The sequence below is a fragment of the Lasioglossum baleicum genome, chromosome 4, assembly GCF_051020765.1.
Source record: "Lasioglossum baleicum chromosome 4, iyLasBale1, whole genome shotgun sequence".
NCBI classification, from domain to species: Eukaryota; Metazoa; Arthropoda; class Insecta; order Hymenoptera; family Halictidae; genus Lasioglossum; species Lasioglossum baleicum.
In genome coordinates, this window is record NC_134932.1 from 783,468 (window position 1) to 801,423 (window position 17,956).

The following is a 17,956-nucleotide window of genomic DNA, read 5'->3' on the forward strand; positions in this document are numbered from 1 at the left end:
GACACACATTTCGAAGCAGCAAATGGATTTACGACTGAATACGTGAGTTTTTAATTCAATCAGTTTCTGCTTCTTCTCTTTTTTTACGATTATCTCGTAAACTAAAGCCGATTGCCAAAAAGTCTAAAGAGAAATGTTGTTCAGAATCATGGTCTTGACAACGTATCCAAAGCGCATCGAAATCGGAGAGGGTTCACATTATCGAGAAACTCTTGTTCGTTGCGATGTCGCGGCGTACCACCGACACTCGCTTGCCGGCGCGGCGTGGCGCGCTGGGCCAGGGCGCGCTCTGATTGGTCCGTGTTTTTCGTTAATAACTCCTAAACAAAGCCGCAGTTGACATTGGTGCAAAGGAAAATGTCTCTTAGAATGGTCTCAGGAACCACCCCCTTTCGGGATTTTCACGAATTTTGGGACACCCTGTATAAGTAAATATCGGTTAGTTTTATAATGAAATATCAAAAATGTCATAAAATGCTAATCCAATTACTTAAATATTAAATTGTACAATTGTTAATATCTATTGCATAAAAGGGATTAGGATGTATTATTAATAATTTTCGTAACAAAATTGGGTTTTGTCAATTTTATTATTTAATATATTACATTATGTCTATAATGTAATGTCAAAGCGAATGTTCTTATTGTTAGTTCTTATTAAACTGTTTGTTGACACTTATACCCCTATTCTTCCATAACTGTCTTTCAAAGTCTTTCAAAATTTCTTTTCACATCCTTTAGTAAAGTAATTGCTCTAGCTTCCCAAAAAAGTTCAAATCGTATAGTACAATATTAAAAAAGTTATCGTTTTCTTTAGAGCGGTCTTAAACTTTTGTCCGCTACTATATATCTTCTAACATCTGCAATTCTTCAGTCGCTAACATATTCTTGTCCCTCAATGAGTCCAGGATTCCCTTCAAAGAGCAAATTTTTGATTTCTTTCGTCGAAGGCTTTGCTGCAGATCTTTTATCTTTCTTATATAAAATTTCTTGTGTCTTGCAGTTGTTTTTGAAGGTATTCTTTTTCCAAAGAGTTTTCCTCTTTCTTCGGTGACATACTTGTAGACTGATCCACAACTAAAAAGCATTAAAAATATAATGCATAAGAAATATTAATTTTGTAGAAAATTATTAGATATATTATATTAAATAGAATGAAATATTTCTTACAGTCACTGCATCCAGGGATGGGAGATGTTGCTCTATCTACTTTAGATGTATCCGATGCAGAAGTTGACGGCATAATTATATCATTTTGAGTATCCTCAATTGCACGTTCTAAACAAATATACAAAAGGTACTGTATAAAGCAATGCACAAGTTGAGCTGTGGATGAGCCGAGCAAAACAGATACACCATCGAAACACATATTATATCTGACTATTCATTAAGACATACATGAAAATCACAGCATATGTACAGCTCGTTGGCCTGTATAAATCTCCCTTAACACAGAATGTATCCCCCGTTTTATATAGGAATCTAATGTATTTCCTAAACCTGATAATAGTAACATTATTTCATACCTATATGTGGTAGTGCATTTGGTGCAAGTATCCTTCTACCATGTACAATCTTGAAGTAATTTTCTGTAAAATGTGCGGAACAGATTCTTGCTCCATTTGGAATCAACTCTACATTTAGCTGCATTATATCTGCCCAAAACGATTTTAGCTTCTCATCCTTTGGAAACCTATTACAAAATTAATTCAGTGTGTAACTTTATATCATTTGTCTCATTTTAATAATACAATATAATTTTTATGTACACAAATAGAATACTTTTCTTACCGATGATATGTGAGAAGTTATTAATATTGTTTACTTGTCTTTCTCCCAAAATCGGACGATGTCTCTTACGATTTTTACAATACACAGCGGCATTGTCTAATTTTTAAAACTTATAATTCACTTCTCTGTCCGCGTCAGTGAGCGTTAGTCGGTGTCAGACAGTGTTAGATCCAGTCCAGGGGGTATAAGCTGAAATGCAAATAATTCAACCACTAAGTTTCTGGCCCTGGCTTATAGGCGGCGTTGGTGTTCCCCATCACGTGATGGGGGCACATGCGCAGAACGCTTGCTTGGCTCTGACTGACGCTAACGCTTAGCAACCTAACCACACTGGAATTGTTCTGAATTGTTCTAAGCGAGTCGAAGTTGGTCCAAGTGAAAGACAGTGAAAGAGTAGCTATGGTTGCTAAATTGTGCGTTGTTCTTAATTGCCCCGGCAATTATAGCAGTTTATACAAATTTCCTAAGGACAGGAAATATGAGAAAAGGATTTCTAAGTGGCTCTCTGCGACTGCGAATAAAATATAAATTGTCTTAATTAGTTTTTCGCTAACGATACAACTCCTCATTATCTGGGTTTGCAGTATTGATCTTGGTTTTCTTCGATACTGTTAATTTAAATTGTCCCAAAATATATAAACCGCGCTCAATTTTGAAACTCTGCTCAGTGCTACATACAACATTTGTAAAGTTCGCCTTTCTGATTTTTTAAAATCCAAACATACTTTCTCGTATGTTTGTCCCTGACTTTTATGAATCGTAATCGCTTCAGCAGGAACCACTGGAAATTGACTACGTGTGATTTGATATTTTTCCTCACTCGACATATTTACTTGATTCGATATTTTTATTATTGGTGTTAAATTTTGATGAATATTTGCATTTTTCATATAATCACGATAACGAGTTCTTACTTTCACTCCTACTCTGGCCAATTGAAAATGTAACCACAATATAGACGGAATTTTAGTATTTTCTTGAAAAGTAATAAATTTTAATATTCCGCATGTGTGCTAGATTAACCAATCCGTTTTCAACATCAATGTTATTAATAATTATCATATAGTTTATATTAATTTTCAATTTAATCTCAGTTAATAATTCGTTTTGAACTGATTGTTTTTTTAAAGATTGTAATATAAATTTTTTTTTGTACTTTCATCGATATTCTTTGAAAATGTATTCTCGGGAGTAGAGATGATTAACTCACTCTTGCATTGGGATAATTTTCGATTATTGTAAGCGGAAACATTAGCATAAGGTAAAAAAGAAATTTTTTTTTAAATAAAAAAATTTTTTTTTAGAAAAAATGAAAAAAAATTTTTTTGTGTAATTACGTTTGTTTCTTCAGTGGAAACTTTCCGTTCTCTCGTATAAATTGCATTGTTGAATGAACTTCTTTCGAAAAAAACTAAAAAAACTAAAAAACTACTTGACCAAAATGGACCAAAATCTAATCAGCTCTAAGTTACAGCGGGGCACATCGATTGCATCATTCATCATCCTGATCGCGTTGTTACTTTTTCTGAAAACGTTAACGAAAAATTTGATTACATAGAAACGGCCATACGCGCGCGCGCGCGCGCACACACACACACATACGAACATTTTGCTGAAAATAGTCTAAAATGACTGCAATGACCATGAAACGTGAAGATCTGCTAAAAAATCGATTTTCGATTTTCTGGGTCATTACAATAACTTCCCTATAAAATCGGGAAGTTAATTAAATTGAATGTTATTTCTTCCCTGAATGATTGTAATAGAGCAGAAATCATGTATTGACATTTTCAATTTTTCAACGAATTTGAATTTCATCTACTCAATTTTTTTGTAAATGTATAAAGATCCGTAGTCTAGCAATAACTAATCACAATAAATGTAAATTGTGTAAAACTAGCAGTACTACCTTAAAATGTTGTAAATGTGATCAATTTATATGTAAAAAACCATTTTGTAACCTGCATAATATGTCTTCAGAATCAAATATCGCGCGATTCCTAAAATAGTTAATATATATAATACTATTATTACTTTATATCTTAATAAAACATACAGAATAAACGTCTGTATCTCAAATACAGTTTATAATAGATAATTTCATGATACAATGTCAAATTCTTTGAAATTATCCTGTCCATTCTTCCCGCGTACTGGGTATGTACATGTACATGGCGCATCCGCTGATCTCCCTCACCCCCCATATAAGCCAAGCGTAGGCACTGTCGATGAGCATAGCTTATACATCTTTCGAGAACGTGACGTCACACCGTCTTCATCTTTTCCGAGGGCAAAATTATCTGCGCCGGGTCTATAGGTATACAGGGTGTCTCAAAATTAGGTCCGGAGCCGAAAATGGGAGGTTCCTGAGGTCATTTCAAGCGACATTTTCTTTTGAAAAAATGTCGTCCGCGGCTTCGTTAACGAGTTATTAACGAAAAACATTGACCAATCAGAGAGCGAGCTAGACGCGTGCAGCCCGGCGCGCCGGCAGCCGAGTGTCGGTGGCACGCCGCGATGTCGCAACGAACAAAAGTTTCTCGATGATGTGAATCCTCGCCAATTTCGATAAGCTTTGGTTATGTTGTCAATACCATGATTCTGAACAACATTTCCCTTTACAGTTTCTGTCGATCGGCTTTAGTTTACGATATTATTGTAAAAATTTGTAATTGTAATCGATCGATGTACTACTTTCTATCCGATTTCGATAAGCTTTGGATATGTTGTCAATACCATGATTCTGAACAACATTTCCCTTTACGGTTTTTGTCGGTAGGCTTTAGTTTACGATATTATTGTAAAAATTTGTAATTGTAAATCGATCGATGTACATACTATCTTCTCGCCGATTTCGATGAGCTTTATTTCAAAGGAAAAAGATATTTAAAACATCGATTTATAAAGCATCAATTTATAACATATTTCAAAGTCATCGAAATCGGTGAGGACCCACATCATCGGCAACTTTACCCGAACGATAGAAGAAGCACAAACTTATTGAATTAAAAACTCACTTATTCAGCCGTAAATCCATTTGACTACCACACACAACAACCACCACACTTTCACATAATTGTTGAACTCGTAGCACACTTTTATCACTCGTATCGATAGTGAACGAAATTACTTACTCCGACGCGGAAAGAGTTCGATGCTCTTCGCAATGCCGCGCGAAACTGTGCTCTCCCAGCGTACAATGTATTCGATGAAGGCGTCGTTTAAAACAAATGAAATCGTTTCCAAGGAGATATTGATTTTTCGAGAACCATATGGCATTGATTTTTCGAGAATCGTATGATTCTCGAAAACACCGATTCTTGACGAACGAACGATGCCATGGACGAGATATCTCGTGTATCCTTATGCACACACCGCTAGATCACGTATACGTACGTGAGGACTGCAAGGGTCCGGGATTAGACTTCTGATTTCTCAATAATGCAAAGACGGGGTTTTTTAGTAGTCAAAATCGCTAGACGAACGATCAATCTAGGATGCGATCATTCTCAAAAGTCCTATTTTTACGATTACGAGCAATGGTTTTGCAATATTCGGCTGCATGTTGTCCGTCGAAGAGGCTAGAACGCCGCACAGTGGGACCTTTCGTCCAAATCGGAGACAAAATCAAAGAACTTTCGATAGAAATGAGGTAGAGCGATGAAATTTTTTAAAAATTAAAGCTGAAACTGCTAAAACTAAAGCTGAAACGAATTTTCTCAACGTTAAAAAACGTTCTTACCACAATCTCCCTATTTTTCGCATATTCTGCAAAGTTTCAGCTTTAATTTTTAAAAAATTTCATTCGTAATCGTAAAAATAGGACTTTTGAGAATGATCGCATCCTAGATTGATCGTTCGTCTAGCGATTTTGACTACTAAAAAACCCCGTCTTTGCATTATTGAGAAATCAGAAGTCTAATCCCGGACCCTTGCAGTCCTCACGTACGTATACGTGATCTAGCGGTGTGTGCATAAGGATACACGAGATATCTCGTCCATCATCGATTCTCGAAAAATCAATGCCATATGGTTCTCGAAAAATCAATATCTCCTTGGAAACGATTTCATTTGTTTTAAACGACGCCTTCATCGAATACATTGTACGCTGGGAGAGCACAGTTTCGCGCGGCATTGCGAAGAGCATCGAACTCTTTCCGCGTCGGAGTAAGTAATTTCGTTCACTATCGATACGAGTGATAGAAGTGTGCTACGAGTTCAACAATTATGTGAAAGTGTGGTGGTTGTTGTGTGTTGTAGTCAAATGGATTTACGGCTGAATAAGTGAGTTTTTAATTCAATAAGTTTGTGCTTCTTCTATCGTTCGGGTAAATTTGCTGATGATGTGGGTCCTCACCGATTTCGATGACTTTGAAATATGTTATAAATTGATGCTTTATAAATCGATGTTTCAAATATCTTTTTCCTTTGAAATAAAGCTCATCGAAATCGGCGAGGAGATAGTATGTACATCGATCGATTTACAATTACAAATTTTTACAATAATATCGTAAACTAAAGCCGACCGACAAAAACCGTAAAGGGAAATGTCGTTCAGAATCATGGTATTGACAACATATCCAAAGCTTATCGAAATCGGATAGAAAATAGTACATCGATCGATTTACAATTACAAATTTTTACAATAATATCGTAAACTAAAGCCGCTCGACGGAAACTGTAAAGGGAAATGTTGTTCAGAATCATGGTATTGAAAACATATCCAAAGCTTATCGAAATTGGCGAGGATTCACATCATCGAGAAACTTTTGTTCGTTGCGACATCGCGGCGTGCCACCGACACTCGGCTGCCGGCGCGCCGGGCTCAGCCGGGCTGCACGCGTCTAGCTCGCGCTCTGATTGGTCCGTGTTTTTCGTTAATAACTCGTTAACGAAGCCGCGGACGACATTTTTTCAAAGGAAAATGTCGCTTGAAATGACCTCAGGAACCTCCCATTTTCGGCTCCGGACCTAATTTTGAGACACCCTGTATATGGTCTAAGCTCCTGCTATTCTTGCACCGACGGTAGAAACCCATGGTATAAACCGTGCTCCTGCAGGGCTGCGGCGGAGAGGGAGATATGTCGCTCGCAGGAGAGACGAAGACAGAGATATAACCAAGCAGCTTGTTTTTTTGATGAACTATTTCCCATTTCCTGAAGCGAAGAAGCAATATATTTGGATGCTCTTTGCGTTGACATGTTCTCCGTGTTATTCCGGATCCACGTACAGAGCCTTTTTTTGGAAAAAATGATCTGAAAAAATTTTCTTCTATAAAAACGTACGCTATTATTGTTTATAAAATTTCAAGAAACAAATTGCAAAAAAGGGCTCTGTACGTTGATCCGGAATAACACAGAGATCATTTCAACGCAAAGAGCATCCAAATATATTGCTTCTTCGCTTCAGGAAATGTGAAAGAGTTCATCGTTATAATACTGCACAATTCGTATTCCAAGATGGCTGGTTCGTTACGCGCTTTCGGACGTCCCGCCCCCGCGTCTCGCTCCCCGTAGCGGCCATAGTGCTGCGAGCACTGGTAAGGCAAACACGGGGAGCGAGACTCGCGGGCGGGCATGTGGGGGGATCTTTCGAGAATGACTCCGATGCCAGTATCGTGGTACCACATGGTACATCATACAAACATCCTCTCCCAACACACTCGCGCGCTACACTCTCCAGCATACCTTTATTATATCCGTGTGCGCTGCTTGTGCGCTTGTGCCAGCTTGTGCCAGCCACAATCTATTTTTAGCACTTGCCATGTTGCCATGTTGTGTTGCTTTACTTTACGGAAACGAGACTGAAATTCGGCTGTCGAGCCGTCGAGCGTATGAATCGCAATCTGGAGCTGGCCTTCGAGTCCCCGTGCAGCGATTTTTATTTTTTTTTTTCATTACACAAGTTTATTTGATCTTCTGTCTTCCTATAATAAAAAATACATTCAAAATTATAATTATAATACAATTTCATAAAATATTGAAAAAATTTCTTCCATAAAAACGTATGGTATTATTGTTTATAAAGTTTCAATAGACAAATTGCAAAAAAGGACTCTGTACGTTACCCTGCAGAAAGATAGAGAATAGTTCAATATCAAAATTATCCAAAAATATTGCTTGTTCGCAATATGTCTTGAGCTGGTTGGCACACGTCGCACACCCAAGTAGCCACGTACCTCCCTAAAACGTACGTTTCAGGTCCAGTTCACGTCCATTCAGTACTTCCCAAGGATGTATCTAGGAATTAAATTTTGGACCCTTTATGAATGGCAGTTTCTTAGGTTTTACCAAAGGTCCCTAGGCCGGGTGCGTCGGACCAAAACTAGTAACTTCAACAGCGCCACTCGAGGTGAACTACGAAGGCAGAGAGCAGATTTGTTTCTCGCAGGAAAGACACTGACAGAGAATATGAAACAGCTTGATTTTTTCGATCTCGAACACCCCGCAGCAGTGCTTCGATTGAGCCAACCTTTTTGATACGATGGATGGACGCTAGAGGCGCTGCGCGGAAAAACAGTAACGTATCTACTATTGGGTAGATGAAATGGGGTTCCTTGAGCACCCCGCAGAATTTTAAAAAATTTATATGATTTGATTCTGAAAAATGAATGTATAACAAGTGTATTTGTGTATATTTTGTAACTCATAGGACACGTCCTGGAGTCTTTTTGTCCGGTAAGATTATTTCGATACATTCCCGCCAATATAAATGCCTCAACCCAATGAGCACAGGACTATCCTGTGTACGTCCGAGGGAGGTCTGCTTCGGACGTTCGGGATGATCGGAAAACGTCCAGAATATCCTAGTAAGGGGCTAGAAACATCCTAGTCACAGCCTCTGAATGGTCATGTTAGGAAGTAGACTATGCTGAGAACGTACGGTGGCGACATACCTAGACGGTTTTTAGACTGTTCGAAAGTACCGTTCTCCGAAAATTCCTAGAAGCGGTTTTTAGACTGTTCGAAAGTACCGTTCTCCGGAAATTCAGAAATTTTGTGAACGTTTAAAGAAGGAACAACATTTATTTAAAATTTCATTTATTTTAGGATTTTTTTCGCATTTGGTATATGTAACAAACGAGATTTTACAAGATTATACGGACATTTACGAACATAACAAGATTTTAAGTACATTTGCTTCTTATTTCCGACTGCTGCAACTTCTTGGCTCCGCTTCCTGCTGTCTTCTTTCAAACTCTCTGGGTCTGTTTAGAGTCAGCAAATCCCCGCTGGAGACAGTAACTAGAAATGAAATATGTTTTTATGATAAAAGATATACTAATTACAGTAATAGGATGAGATGTACAGCTATGAATGTAATAAATTAATGTTCAATATGTAGAGCGATTCTTTTTTGTATCTACGTACCAATCTTGCTGCAACTTCGTCGCTCCTCTTCCTGCTGCGGTGTTTCATATACTCTGCATCTCTTCGGGGAGGGCGGCAATTCCTGGCTGTTGGCAGTGACTGCAAATAAAATATGTTTTTATGATAAAAGAAATACTATTTACAGTAAGAGGACGAGATGTACAGCTATATGAATGTAACATTTGATGTTCTATATCGTAAGACGCTTGCTTTTGTATTTACATACCAATCGGGCAGGATCTTCTTGGCTCCTCTTCCGTTTGCTGTCTTCTTTCATGCACTCTGTTTGTTGAGGGGCAGAAGGGCGTCAATTCCTGACTGGTAGCAGTAACTAGAAATAAAATATATTTTTAAGGAAAAAGATATACTCATTACAGTAAGGGAATGAGATGTATAGCTATGAATGTTATAAATTAATGTTCAATATGTAGAGCGATTCTTTTTTGTATCTACGTACCAATCTTGCCGCAACTTCTTCGCTCCTCTTCCTGCTGCGGTGTTTCATATACTCTGCATCTCTTCGGGGAGGGCGGCAATTCCTCGCTGTTGGCAGTGACTGCAAATAAAATATGTTTTTATAATAAAAGATATACTAATTACAGTAATAGGATGAGATGTACAGCTATGAATGTAATAAATTAATGTTCAATATGTAGAGCGATTCTTTTTTGTATCTACATACCAATCTTGCTGCAACTTCGTCGCTCCTCTTCCTGCTGCGGTGTTTCATATACTCTGCATCTCTTCGGGGAGGCCGGCAATTCCTGGCTGTTGGCAGTGACTGCAAATAAAATATGTTTTTATGATAAAAGAAATACTATTTACAGTAAGAGGACGAGATGTACAGCTATATGAATGTAACATTTGATGTTCTATATCGTAAGACGCTTGCTTTTGTATTTACATACCAATCGGGCAGGATCTTCTTGGCTCCTCTTCCGTTTGCTGTCTTCTTTCATGCACTCTGTTTGTTGAGGGGCAGAAGGGCGTCAATTCCTGACTGGTAGCAGTAACTAGAAATAAAATATATTTTTAAGGAAAAAGATATACTCATTACAGTAAGGGAATGAGATGTATAGCTATGAATGTTATAAATTAATGTTCAATATGTAGAGCGATTCTTTTTTGTATCTACGTACCAATCTTGCCGCAACTTCTTCGCTCCTCTTCCTGCTGCGGTGTTTCATATACTCTGCATCTCTTCGGGGAGGGCGGCAATTCCTCGCTGTTGGCAGTGACTGCAAATAAAATATGTTTTTATAATAAAAGATATACTAATTACAGTAATAGGATGAGATGTACAGCTATGAATGTAATAAATTAATGTTCAATATGTAGAGCGATTCTTTTTTGTATCTACATACCAATGTTGGTTTTCTTCTCCAATCTTAGGGGAGTGGGTAAAATGGTCTTTTCTGTCCCACACAATACGGTTTTCCTTCGTTTTGACTTCTTCTCCGCTTGCGTATGGTCACAACTCGTTACAGACGAGAACACTCCTCATCTTGGATTTCCAGGATTCATCGTCTACTTTGTCGATATTCTCCGCGCCGTGTAAATAGTACTGAATAGTACCTTCATTATTTGATCCCGCATTGGCGGCGATTTCAGCTTCAGTAGTCGATGAGATGGCGTCAGATGGGGTACCTCGGACACCCCGCAGCAGTGCTTCGATTGAGCCAACCTTTTTGATACGATGGATGACCGCTAGAGGCGCTGCGCGGAAAAACAGTAACGTATCTACTATTGGGTAGCAGAGCGGCCAGAGCCCTGAGGCAGTTATATTGGCGGGAATGTATCGAAATAATCTTACCGGACAAAAAGACTCCAGGACGTGTCCTACGAGTTACAAAATATACACAAATACGCTTGTTATACATTCATTTTTCAGAATCAAATCATATAAATTTTTTAAAATTCTGCGGGGTGCTCAAGGAACCCCATTTCATCTACCCAATAGTAGATACGTTACTGTTTTTCCGCGCAGCGCCTCTAGCGGCCATCCATCGTATCAAAAAGGTTGGCTCAATCGAAGCACTGCTGCGGGGTGTTCGAGATCGAAAAAATCAAGCTGTTTCATATTCTCTGTCAGTGTCTTTCCTGCGAGAAACAAATCTGCTCTCTGCCTTCGTAGTTCACCTCGAGTGGCGCTGTTGAAGTTACTAGTTTTGGTCCGACGCACCCGGCCTAGGGACCTTTTGTAAAACCTAAGAAACTGCCATTCATAAAGGGTCCAAAATTTAATTCCTAGATACATCCTTGGGAAATACTGAATGGACGCAGGACGTTTGGACGTGAACTGGACCTGAAACGTACGTTTTAGGGAGGTACGTGGCTACTTGGGTTGAACACTTGTGCATCAGTAAAATCTGAAAAATGACATAGAAATTAATCTTACAACAAGAAAAGCAAAAGGAAACAAAATTGCTAATTGAAATTGAATGCGTGCATTAATTACATACATTTTTTAGAAAGTATCTACAATACGTGGTAACACGTATAATTAAGTATAGGTATAAATAATTGTTAAACTAAACCACTCATTACTAATTTAACAATATACTTACCAATATTTGGCGTAGCTGCATCCATATGGCTGCTGTTCTACCGAACGATGGTGCTGAATTGAATTAAATTAATGGTGTTGAATTAAATTCCACCACTTTGTACATTATCAAAATTTTTTGTTAATGAAATGAAGTAAAACACGCGACAAAAAGAACGACCACTTCGACAGTTCGACACTGCACAGAAGAATGAAATAGTGAAAATCGACAAATACCAAATGACGATCGACGCTACATATATCTTGAACGACGGGTATTCGTCGTTGGTCCTATGTTGGGTATTCGTCGTTGGCCCAACATTGGGTATTCGTCGGCAAACTGTCATAATTTTTCGTCGTTGGTCCTATGTTGGGTATTCGTCATTGGTCCTATGTTGGGTATTCGTCGTTGGCCCAACGTTCGGTATTCATCGGCAAACTGTCATAATTTTTCGTCGTTATACGTTCGGTATTCGTCGTTGGCCCTATGTTGGGTATTCGTCGTTGGCCCTATGTTGAGTATTCGTCGATGGCCCAACGTTGGGTATTCGTCGGCAAACTGACGTAATTTTTCTTCGTTGGCCCTAGGTTGGGGACATTTGGGGATTTGTCGGCAAAACCACTAACCATGCCCAGGGTAGTGCCACTCAATGTATTTTTCTGTTGGCATGTAGGGGCAATATGCGCTTCCGCGCATTGCCACGGCGCTCGTGTCGCCTGGCAATAGCCGCATGCCTGCGGCATAGCGAGTCGCCCCTCTTGAGATTCTTCGTTGCCGCCTATAGCGCTTTTCCGCCTAGGCGCGATTCGCACTTCTTCTCTGACTCTTTGTACAGACACCACGTTGTTTTTCCTTAGCCGTTGCTAAGCGTATTCGTATCGACTTCTTGGTACTTTGTAGGCAATTACATGCCTTTGTAACAGTGAATAAAGTTATTGTTACTAATTATACATAGCAGCAGTGTTACCGATTCAATCGCAATCTTTCGGGACAATAACGCGTAGTAGGTCGCCTTCCTTATCTGGTCACCATAGGGATAAAACCTACAATTGGTGACCCCGACGTGATTGCCGTTATTGAATTGGTGTGGATTTTGACAATCTACCTGCCGCCGCACTGCAGCCACGAGCCATCTCACAAGGAGAAGAACTTTTGGCTGCACGTGGCCAGAAGTCCAGAGGAAATTCGGCCGGCGCCGAATCGTACGAAGAAATTCCTGGCGGCGAGCATTCCGCTCGCTGCATCCAGAGCTGCCGTTTGCAGGCGGCGAGCAATCCGCTCGCTGCATCCATCGTGGCCGTTGCAGGCGGCGAGCAATCCGCTCGCTGCATACATCTTTGCCGTTGCAGGCGGCGAGCAGGCCGCTTGCTGCACGTTGCAGTTGTTCCTGCGAGAACCCATCGTCACCGGCGTTTCCGGCACCGCGTGGGTATCATCGCTGCCGCCATTGCTGCCGCCATCGCTGCCGCCGTCGCTGCCGCCGTCGTTGTCACCATCGACGCCATTTTGGACGCCGCGTGTAAGCCACAAGTAACGACCGTTAATTTTTAAGTCCGTTTTCATACGTGTTCGCGTCGTTTTCCACCCGCCGTCATGTCTGCCCCATCCATGGACGAGCGCATAGCTCAACAGGAAGCCTTGCTGGCGGCTCAGAGGGAAGCCGCGCCTTCCAACCGCGTTGACAATTACCGCGTGCCCAAGCTGCCGGGCTTTTTCAAAGCCGAGCCGAAGACCTGGTTCGGGCAGGTCGAGGCGTCATTTCGAACGGCTCGCATCACGAGCCAATCGACGATGGCCGACATCGTCATAGCCGGTCTCGATCCTGAGACAGCGACCGTTATATCCGACCTCATCGCGTCACCCGATCCCGTCGCGCCGTTTACGCGTATCAAAGAACGCCTTATGGCGACGTTTTCAACGTCCGCGGAAGCAAAACTCCGCCAGCTATTGAAAGGGCAAATCGCGTCGACCGGCAAACCCTCACATATTCTTGCCGTCATGCGGAATAAAGATAACGGCGAGTGCTCGGAGGCCGTCCTCCGATCTATCTTTCTCGATTTGATGCCGGAACAATGCCGCGCGATTCTGGCCGCGTCCAAGTACGACGATCTGCAGGATCTGGCCCTTCTGGCCGACAAGATCGTCGAGACCATGAACCCCGCTGCCGTTCATACCATCGCTGCCGCGACATCGATGCCTGCCGCCGCGACATTGACAACCGCTGCCGCAACAGCGGGACCCGGTTCCGTTCAGGACCAGCTTGACCTGATCATGCGCCGGATATCGAATCTAGAGGTGTCGCAACAGCGCAACCCGCGTCAGAGTCAACGAAATTTCGGAACCGCTGCCGGTTCCCGATCGAGGAGACGCTCTCGTAGTCGCGACCCATCGGGACTCTGTCGAATTCATGCAAAATACGGGGAGCGTGCGAACAGGTGTATTAAGCCCTGCGCGTGGTCCGGCCCTCCGCGAGCGTCGGAAAACTAAAGTCACTCTCCTCCTCGGAGACTGTTGGAGTGTGCCAAACGTCCTCTAAACGTCTCCACGTACGCGATCGTAAATCAGGCCGCATGTTTTTGATCGACACAGGTTCGGATCTGTCTCTGCTGCCGGTTTCCGCAGAATCGCGTACCCGCCCCAGCTCGTTGAAGCTGTTCGCCACGAACGACACACGTATCAATACTTACGGTGAAATTCGCGTGATCCTCGATTTGGGATTGCGTCGCCCAATCGAGTGAAATTTTTGCGTAGCAGAAGTCCCGTATCCCATAATAGGAGCCGACCTGCTTACGCACTACGGTCTCACGGTCGATCTTAAAGGGCGTCGTGTCATTGATGGCACAACTAATATTTGTATCGCTGCCGGTATCGCCGATCGTACCCCCGCGTCCGCGAATGTCCTTGGACCGTCGTCCAAATACGCGCATATTTTGGCTCGTTTCCCTCAAGTCATCGGACTTGAGCAGCCAACACCTCTCGAGTCGCGCGGTGTGTTCCATTACATTTCCACCACCGGCCCACCCGTTGCCGAACGCGCTCGACGTCTCACAGCCGACAAGCTGAAAGCCGCGAAGGCTGAATTTCAACATTTGATCGCTGCCGTTATTTGTAGACCATCTAGCAGTCCATGGGCCAGTCCCATACATCTCGTTAAGAAAAAGTCAGGTGAATGGCGTGTTTGCGGTGATTACCGTCGCTTAAACAGCGTAACCGTGCCCGATAGGTACCCCGTTCCTCACCTTCACGACTTTCCTGCCAACCTTCATGGCAAAACCATATTTACGGCGCTATACCTCTACAAGGCATATCATCAAATACCCGTTGCCCCCGAAGATATTCAAAAAACCGATGTCATCACGCCGTTCGGACGTTTCGAGTATTGCGCGATGACGTTCGGACTTCGAAATGCGGGCCAAACTTTTCAACGTTATATCAACCGTGCGCTAGGCGATTTGGATTTTGTCTTCACATTCCTCGATGACATTCTCATTGCCTCTTCCTCTCCTGAAGAGCATGAGAAACATCTGACAATCGTCCTGCAGCGCCTGCGTGATTTTCATCTGCGTGTGAATTTAGACAAATGCCGCTTCGGCGTGTCTGAGCTAGTTTTTCTCGGCCATCTAGTCAACTCGGAGGGATTCAAACCCACTCCCGATAAAGTTGAGGCCATTAAGAATTTTTCCAAGCTGCGCACGATCGATGACTTACGTCGTTTTCTGGGAGTGGTGAATTTTTATAGGCGTTGTATCCCACACGCCGCCGCCACTCAAGCTCCGTTAAACGCATATATGCATGATGCGCGAAAACGCGATAAACGCTTAATTAAATGGCTGCCGGAAGCCGAAGCTGCTTTCGTGAAATGCAAGGACGATCTCGCAAACGCTGCCTTGATAACGCATCCTAGTGAAAAAGCCACTGTTCGACTCGTTGCCGATGCATCTAACGTGGCTATGTGTGCAGTTTTAGAGCAGCTGTGTGGCGCAAACTGGAGACCACTTGCATTCTTCTCACGCAAATTCTCCCCGGCCCAGTGTAGGTACAGTACGTACGATCGCGAGCTCACCACGATAAACGAGGCCGTGAGACATTTCCGCCATTTCTTAGAAGGTCGCGAATTTAATATATATTCCGATCATAAACCGCTCATCTACGCCTTTGTGCAGAGCTCAGAGCGTGTCTCTCCTCGTCAGACGAGACAATTGTGCTATATAGCACAATTCACGTCTAACATTCTCTACCTGCCGGGCAGTGATAACGTCGTTGCCGATTCTCTCTCGCGTACCGAGGCTATACGGCTGCCGACGCAATTTGATTTAAACGAGATGTCTCGCGAACAGGAAAATGACCCCGAACTCAGGGAAATTCTTCGAACGCCCGATCACTCTCTCGCTCTTAAAAGGCTGACATGGGGCCCGGAGCACTCTCCTGTATATTGCAGTGTTTGCGATGAGTGCATTCGTCCGTATATACCCGCCTCGATGCGCGAGCGAGTGTTCACGCTCTTTCATTCGACAGCGCTACGTCTGGCCCGACATGCACCGTGACATTGCTCGCCAGTGCAAGTCGTGTGTAGATTGCCAGCAATCGAAAATCTCTCGTCACGTTAAAATGACACTGTCGCAGTTCGTCGCGCCAGACGGACGTTTTATGCACGTGCATATCGACATTGTCGGTCCGCTGCCGGTCAGCAAAGGTTTTCAGTATTGCCTTACTATGATTGATAGATTTTCGCGCTGGGCCGAAGCCGTTCCTCTCCGCGACATTTCCGCGCAGACAGTCGGCCGTGCTTTCTTCGATAATTGGGTGTCGCGTTTTGGCGCACCTGCATTTTTAACGAGCGATCAAGGTTCTCAGTTCGAATCGCAGCTTTTCTCAGCCCTTCTTGTGCTTGTCGGCTGCCGGAGACAACGAACGACGGCGTACCACCCCGCATCTAACGGTATGGTCGAGCGTTAGCATCGCGTCTTGAAGGCAGCGATCATGTGCCACGCCGATCAGCAATGGTCGCGTGTTCTACCCGCGGTATTGTTAGGTCTGCGTACACACTAGGGTGGTCCATATTTTTTGACCAACGAATTAAATGCACCGCACCCCCCATAATTGTTCCTTTAGGTGAGAAAAAAATTTGTGCAAAGTTTGAGATCAATCGAAAAAAAGGATCACGTGCCTCAAAGCGACTGAAAATTTTGAAAATTGTGAAATTCACCTCAACTATGGAACATGGAACATCGTTGGATTTGTCTTTTTTTCTGAATAGGAATATGGAAAAATTATATGACTTCCTTTAAATAATAATAACAATGAACTTGAAATTTCAAAAATATGATTTCCAAAAAATTTTTTATTTTGTCATTATATTTACCTTATTGAACAATGCAAATTTCTCCTCTGACATTTTTTCGTACAATCACAAATAACAGAGATATTTAAACATTTCCATGTATTACATTTTATTTATGCCTGTACTGAAACAAGACTTTAAGAAGCCTAAAGTGACAGTTTAGCTACATTGGCATTGAACAATAAACAAAATCAACTTGTACTTTGCATTACGAAGTACTTTTGTCAACTGTTAAGTAAAATTATTAAGTAAAACTATTTATGCTACCACAATTTTTTGTCAACTGGCTTTGGTTTGCAAAATATGAGCTGCAAACGACTTTCGTAAGGCAGAAACCAGGTACAGTTCCGTACCTGGGTACCCTCGATGCCGTCCATTAACATAAAACGCTATAAAACATTTCACCGGGATTAGGACCCCTTAAATGAGGGTAGCGAGGGGCAGCGGACCCGTTTACAACTCTCCGTACTGAACACTGGACCTACGACGGTCAGGTACGAGGGACGTTTAGTACACGTGCGTCGTGCACCCTCCAGGACAATTTCCCGTTAGTCTACCCCTGTTTTCCTGACACAAGGGCGAGCCAATCAGAGACGCTACATCGCTTCGCGACACGAGGGGCACTCTCCAAGGTCCGCGCTCCTTCACGACTATTAGGCCCTTTCCGGACCCAGACAAAATTGTATAAAAGCCCGTCCGAAAACGGATCATCAGTCATAGCTGATTTAACCACCGAACAGTGCACAGAAGTCCAATGGAGAGTAGAAATCACGGAAAACTGTTCTTATTAGAACATGACGAAAGTCAAATTGTAGGCGCTAAGTTGCCATCGATAGGGCAAGTTTTAAGAGTTTTGTTTTACAATTTACGGAAAGTGAAATTGAACCTTCGATCTAGCTCATATCTTG

The 17,956-nt window shown here is 42.2% G+C and overlaps 1 protein-coding gene and 2 long non-coding RNA genes across 3 annotated transcripts; all 3 read right to left on the bottom strand.

Annotated features, from left to right (window-relative positions):
- Positions 1-521: 521 nt before the first annotated feature.
- On the bottom strand, positions 522-1,984 carry LOC143207811 (uncharacterized). Its single transcript, XM_076421611.1, has 4 exons — positions 1,792-1,984; positions 1,527-1,693; positions 1,171-1,278; positions 522-1,077 (listed from the first exon to the last, which is right to left on the bottom strand). Exons 2-4 carry the CDS (start codon positions 1,648-1,650, stop codon positions 977-979), a joined length of 333 nt encoding a protein of 110 aa, XP_076277726.1. The 5' UTR covers positions 1,651-1,693; positions 1,792-1,984; the 3' UTR covers positions 522-976.
- A 5,494-nt stretch (positions 1,985-7,478) lies between these two features.
- Positions 7,479-8,616, bottom strand: LOC143208375 (uncharacterized). Its single transcript, XR_013008899.1, has 2 exons — positions 7,859-8,616; positions 7,479-7,717 (listed from the first exon to the last, which is right to left on the bottom strand). It is a non-coding gene; the product is annotated as an uncharacterized LOC143208375 (long non-coding RNA).
- Positions 8,617-8,804: 188 nt separating this feature from the next.
- On the bottom strand, positions 8,805-9,627 carry LOC143208033 (uncharacterized). The gene is made up of 3 exons (XR_013008816.1): positions 9,388-9,627; positions 9,162-9,260; positions 8,805-9,035 (listed from the first exon to the last, which is right to left on the bottom strand). It is a non-coding gene; the product is annotated as an uncharacterized LOC143208033 (long non-coding RNA).
- Between the last annotated feature and the right edge of the window lie 8,329 nt (positions 9,628-17,956).

Excerpts from the sequence above, each read along its gene's own strand:
- LOC143207811 (XM_076421611.1), bottom strand. The coding sequence starts at position 1,650 with ATGCAGCTAAATGTAGAGTTGATTCCAAATGGAGCAAGAATCTGTTCC. Across the intron at positions 1,279-1,526 it reads AAATGCACTACCACATATAG|AACGTGCAATTGAGGATACT; the intron begins GTATGAAATAAT and ends ATATTTGTTTAG. Across the intron at positions 1,078-1,170 it reads CATCCCTGGATGCAGTGACT|TTGTGGATCAGTCTACAAGT; the intron begins GTAAGAAATATT and ends AATGCTTTTTAG.